Below are 6,032 nucleotides of genomic sequence, written 5' to 3' on the forward strand. Positions count from 1 at the left end.
ATAAAAATTTAAAGCTACTCTTGACAAGATTAATTCATTCAATAGCGTTACAATCCAAGTCCTGCAGATCTATTCTAAAAAAATTTCATTATCATTATAACGCCGCTGCGCAGCTTTTTTTTACCGTGGTGAAAGAGCTGCGCAGCAGCATTATGACAACGAAAGGACTATGGCCCAGTTTGGACTCCGGCTGAACAGAATTGAGACTAACTAGGATTGTAGAGCATAAAAAAAGGATTAAAAAGTTTCATATGATATAACTTTGTAAAATGAGTTCCTTGAGTGCTACAGCTGTTCAAAATTCGCTATTATGACCATATATTATGTATCATGTAGGACTAATTTTATTTGATTTCTCGAATCTAATCTGGAATATGTCCAATCTTGACGAAAATAACTCCTTTTTTGAATCTCAAATGAATAGTTATAAGTGATATTAATCGATGAAGAGGAGAGAGAGACACTCAAAGTATAAAACAAAAGATTTTAATTGCCTAATTGAAATGTGGCCAATATATGAACCTTATTTCTCTTCAGCTTTATCATCGGAACTCTCTAAAAGTAAAAAAACATCATTAACTATTTTTGCTGATATATGGATGTCTTCGTCAAAGTGTTGGGCATATCCCAGATACCATATAACTGTCAACCGATTAATGAACTGTACCAAATATATTTTAGATACTACTTCAATATCTCTGGTACAATCCGTTATCTCCGCGGGAAAGGTGCTCTGGACGCAGAGAAATGAATTGGATAAGACTAGTGGTACATGGTCATAATAGCTTTGGATAATTCTAACACCCAGGAAATCTCTCCCATAAAGTTGGGTTTATGGAATTTTTGATTCTCCTTTGATATTTTAAAATTTTTGGTATGTTTTAAAGTTATTCATCTGGGACTCAAATTCCCTTATAAAACTGGACATAGCCTTTCTTCCATCCTTTGCGTTAAGAATTAGGCCTGCTGGTCTTCCATAAATAATATCCGGTACCACATTATGCATTGGAGATTGAGGATTGCAAATTGGATTAGAATTTAGCTAATTAGAGCAAAACAGATTAAAATTAAAATTATCTGGTTAGTTAAATTCTAATTCTTCAATTTCCAATGAGACACTGGCATTAAATCATCACACTATAGATTACTGATTGCGGTTTCCAGTTGACGAGTATCTATTTTAGTCAATTATGATACAACTAACTTATGCTCACTGCATCGCTAAAATAGAACCATTAATTGCCAGTTGTAACTAGCAATCTGTAATGTCATTATGATTTTAGAGAATAATTAAAACTTAATTTTTTTTAGTTTCCTAAAGGTGGGGAGTTTCCTTATCATTTTTTTATGAGAATTATTTACTGTTTATTGTACAATCTCTAATTAGCGCAATGACCGTAGATGTGTTCGTCAACTATACGCACAATTCTTAGTAAGCCAGTAAGATCTCTTTTAATTTACGAATTACAAATTAAAAATCTATGTGAGAAATCAAATTCTAAATCCATCGATTTTAAGATTGTTGCTCTTGCACAAAGCATCCCTCTAATGCTCCACAATTTTCTTAAATAAATATAAAATTATTAGATAAATATTATATAAAAGTTTAGCATTCGGTTGATCTTGAAATAATACAAATAATAGAAAATTTGTGTTTTCATGTCATGTTTATTTTTCGATTATGATCGTGACGCTTGTCGAAGTGACGGCAATCGTAAAACTTGTCGAAATATATCCGCGATCGAGATAGTTTGAATCGCCATAGTTTGAAATAAGGAAGCAAAAGGAGTAAACGCAACATTATGCAGTCACAGAATAAGCAAGACATTGATACAATGCAATATGTCGCTGCTAAATCGCGAGACATATCCATCAATATGAGGAAAATAGGAGAATTAGCAATGGAGGTTATTCTTTTTTCATTCTTTCTTTGAAAATTTGATTCTAAATATTTTGATATAAGTTACATAATTTTGTATAAATGTTATGGATATTTAGTGCAAGTTACTGATTTTATATAAATTTAATTCCCATCAGATTTTTGCAATTGTAGAACAAGTACGTTACTATAAATGAGATTTCAATCGGTTTATTTAGGTAATAGCTTATATGTCTCGCAATCACGATAATAACAATTTTAACGCAGTCACACATAGTTATGTGCGATTGTCGTCCGAATTTCATCCCGAAAAGAATGACAAAAGAGCGGCGGATTGGCTGTTCGTATTGAATACATTGAATTTTGGACTTTGGACTCGAAAGGGTATGCAGGAATGGAAAGTTGATGGATTCACCGGATACATGGCATTGTGCGCTATTATTAAAAGGACTATTGACGTGAGCATATTTTATTTAGTTCTATGTGACATTGCTATATTTCACGTGTTCAAATACACTTTTTTTTGAATACTATATTAATATAATTTAATATTAACATTAATCTTCATTGTTCTTTACGATGTGACACTTATCTAATATTAACTTCTAATATTAATTTCGTTAACAACGTAACATTAATTGCTTCTACTTTTGTTGGCACAATTTTCATCGACTGACATTTTCTAATTTTGTTTTCTATCTAATAACTCTGCTAATTATTGTTTTATTTTATTGATATCATCTTGTAATCTGCTTCGTTCATTTGTACCTATCTGTTATCAGAATTTTTATTAAAGTTTGAAACATAAAAATATACAACGTAAATTAAAAATATAAACAATAACAATAATTATATTAGAACTCTCGAATTTTAAACAATACAAAAAGATAAATATAATAAGCTAATGAGAGTCAGCAACGATAAATGGCGCAATTATTTAGTGAACAATCAATAATTAAATATTGAATTGATGTCTTCTTTATTTTGAACGTTTTGACTCTCTTTGGAGAAGCCTCAGCAAATGATACAAGTATATTTCAAAATCATTTTTACTGAGGAGGATTCCAAAGAGAGTCAAAACATTCAAAATAAAGAAGACATCAATCCAATATCTGATTATTGATTGTTTACGAAATAATTGTTTACTTAATAATTGCGCCGTTTACCGTTGCTGACTTTCATTAGTCTATTATGTTTATCTTTTTGTATTGTTTAAAAATATAAACTTTTCATACTTTTTGTTTCGTCCGTTTCATGAATTTCGACGGAATATTCGCTAAATCTTGTGAGTTTTACTTCACACAGCTTTCTTTCGTATGACAATAGAAACAACATTTAATGTAAAATGCGTTTTTTTTTTGTTTAGAGTATTTTAATTTGCATATTATTTTTTTAAGTATTTCTTGCAGCAAATAAGTTTCCTTCCATCTGGTAAGCATCTCTTTATGTAACAGTATGTGAAAAGTTTCGTATCGTCCAAAAGTCCTGTGCAAAATTACATTATAATAAAATTAATTCTTTCAATTTATTAAAACGATAATGATTGCATAATTTAGAATTGAAAACGTAATATTATTTCTCTAATCTTTTCTTATAACATTACTTTTCATTTTTGTTGTTTCTTTATTTATTTTGTTGTTATAATCTTCTATGAATTTTTGACGGCGAACGTCTATACGTTGCAATAACATTTTTTGTTTCGCAATATTCTTTTCCTGGAACTGCCGCTTTTTTGTCCATCTGAAATTCGTCTTTCTTAAGCAAAAGAATCTTGCAGATTTTTCCTTTTCAGATTATTCTGCTTGTTTACAAGAATTATTAAACTGATTCTTTATTTATCAAAAATATCGCATGGTAAATTTTGTTTTCTATTATTAAATATATTTAATAATGTATGTACTTTTCTTCCAAGTCTCTCTGCTTCTGTTGTGCGATATTCATTAATCGTTTCTCCTTGCCTTTCTTTCGTGCCTTGTCTTTTTTCTTCCAATCCGCCAAGGTATCGATCACTTTACGTCGAGTGAGCTCCGCTGCAATTTTGCATTTTTGCCGAATCTGTTCGATCCGCTCATCACGTTTAATATTTATTAGTCTTCGTTCTTCTCGCCTAACAAGCTTTAACAATTTTAATCTTCGCGCCGTTCTGTACGCTCGTTCCTTCAGTTTTCGAGTTCTCAGTTCCTGTTGTAGTAACCGTTGCTGCACGCGATGCTGTCTCTCGGTAGTCAACTTCTCTCTTTCTTTCAATCTGAATTTATAAAATAGAAATCCTGTTAATAATATACATCTTTGTCATCTTCCTCTTGCGTTAGGCTTCAGGGGATCGATTCTGTATCTTGAAATGAAGTAAAAATTGTAAAAGTGAGCGAATTTACTAGAATACTGATTATTTCATTGATCAACACTTTGTAAATTTGCTCGATTTTGTAATTTTTACTTTGTTTGAAGATACAGAATCGACCCCTTGGTCTGTATTACACCTCTCCCATTAGCTGCGTTCATCATCCGCATTTTAAATCTGGAATACATCAATGACTGCGTTCAATGTACTCAACAGTTGAATGAGCGCTCGCTGCTATTGACTGTGTTCAGCGGACTCAATAGTTGAATGAGCGCTTGTTGTTATTGATGTATTCTTCCAGATCTAAAATGCTGATTGGATGATCTAAAAGAATACATCAAAAACAGCTATGTACACACACACACATACACACACACACAACACAAAACAAATTTTTAAAAAAATTTTAGAAGAGAGAAAACTAGAACTCTGTAGAACTGATAAAACAAAAGTGTTAGTTTGTAATAGCAGAAGAAGAGAGGATGAAAAATAGAAATGAAGCAAAAAGAAGACAAAACAGGTGCAGGAATTCAAGTATTTAGGTTTTATTTTGAATAGAAGGGATAATTATAAAGAGAGCACATACAGGAATTATATAGAAAAGACAAGCTGATGGAAAGGAAGGTCTACGATCTAGATAAGAGGATATGCAGGAATGATTTCAGATAGATTTTATAGATATCTAATGTAAAGTACGTGTTATGGCGTATGAGACGAAAAAATGGGGGGATGAAAAGGAAAAATTAGAAAAGATAATGATGAATTATATAAGGTGAATTTTTAATCTGAAAGAACATAGAAATGCTTATTCTGTGGCAGTGATATATATTTAGGTCTGAGTACGTCGTGTTTGGCTCAGCTGAGCGCGACAGTAAAATACGTCCGTCCTTCTCATATGCGAAAGCTTTCGAGCGCGAGCGAGAGAACTAAGAAATTCTCTCGTGCCATGATGGAAGAGATAACATAGTGTGTGCAGTTGGACAGTGATAGTTTCCACTGAGAGTTTGTGTGTAGCTGTGTATGTTGAAGTGTAAATTCTATTCTATATATTCAAGAAAAGGATATTATGATAACATAAAAAATATTTAGGATGATGAGATATCTCTTTGTTGGTTAGCAGAAACTTTTCACATTAAAAATATTTTCCTTGCCACATAACAATTACGAATTATACCTTTCCGCTTCCTTGCGCGCCTGATCTTCGGCAAAGCATAGGGCTCTCCTCTCGACAAAGAGACGATTTCTTTTTCTCAATTCCCTCTTAATACGATCAGCGTGCAGCTGCCTTAGATATTTCCTGTACTCGTTATAATCGTATAGCGAACACTTTACGTCCATGTTATCTGTGATTAGATCAGCTTTCAGTAGACAGTTTCGATTAATCGGTTTAGAAAAGAATTTAAACAGATGCTCGTCGTGCAAGGGTTCATAAAGGAATTTGGTTTCATGGCAATAAGGATCGTTCAAATTAAATTCTAATTTCGGTCTCCATAATTTTTTCCCCACTTTGCATCGCGTAAAGTTGTAAGCGCCCTTCGGTCCAGGTATCATCGGTAATTTATGCTCTAGAGGCATCATCTTCCATGCTGGTAAACCGAACTTTGGCACGGCGCCTTTTGGTTTGGGAATGGTCTCAGCGAGCCGTTCTAAATTCCTGTATCAAGGAATAATCCTTAACTCACTAATCTGTTATCTTTTATATATTTGTATTTTATTTTTTATATATTTATATATATATTGTATACAAAATATATATAACTTATAAATATATGAAAATAAGAACTATTAATTTAATGAATAATATTTAAATCT

The 6,032-nt window shown here is 32.0% G+C and overlaps 2 protein-coding genes across 2 annotated transcripts in view; one reads left to right on the forward strand and one right to left on the reverse strand.

The window, feature by feature from the left end:
- Positions 1 to 1,802: 1,802 nt before the first annotated feature.
- The window catches only part of LOC108686495 (UPF0553 protein C9orf64-like), an 8,773-nt gene continuing 4,543 nt past the window's right edge, over positions 1,803 to 6,032 (forward strand). The window contains exons 1-2 of the mRNA XM_018191834.1: positions 1,803 to 1,907; positions 2,098 to 2,337. Coding sequence (XP_018047323.1) covers positions 1,803 to 1,907; positions 2,098 to 2,337 — 345 coding nt within the window. The remainder of the gene's footprint in view (positions 1,908 to 2,097; positions 2,338 to 6,032) is intronic.
- LOC108686583 (fibrous sheath-interacting protein 2) lies at positions 5,382 to 5,798 on the reverse strand. Its single transcript, XM_018191957.1, has one exon. It carries the CDS (start codon positions 5,796 to 5,798, stop codon positions 5,382 to 5,384), a length of 417 nt encoding a protein of 138 aa, XP_018047446.1.

Source organism: Atta colombica, unplaced genomic scaffold (assembly GCF_001594045.1).
Source record: "Atta colombica isolate Treedump-2 unplaced genomic scaffold, Acol1.0 scaffold187, whole genome shotgun sequence".
Lineage (NCBI taxonomy): Eukaryota > Metazoa > Arthropoda > Insecta > Hymenoptera > Formicidae > Atta > Atta colombica.

Excerpts from the sequence above, each read along its gene's own strand:
- LOC108686583 (XM_018191957.1), bottom strand. The coding sequence starts at position 5,798 with ATGATGCCTCTAGAGCATAAATTACCGATGATACCTGGACCGAAGGGC.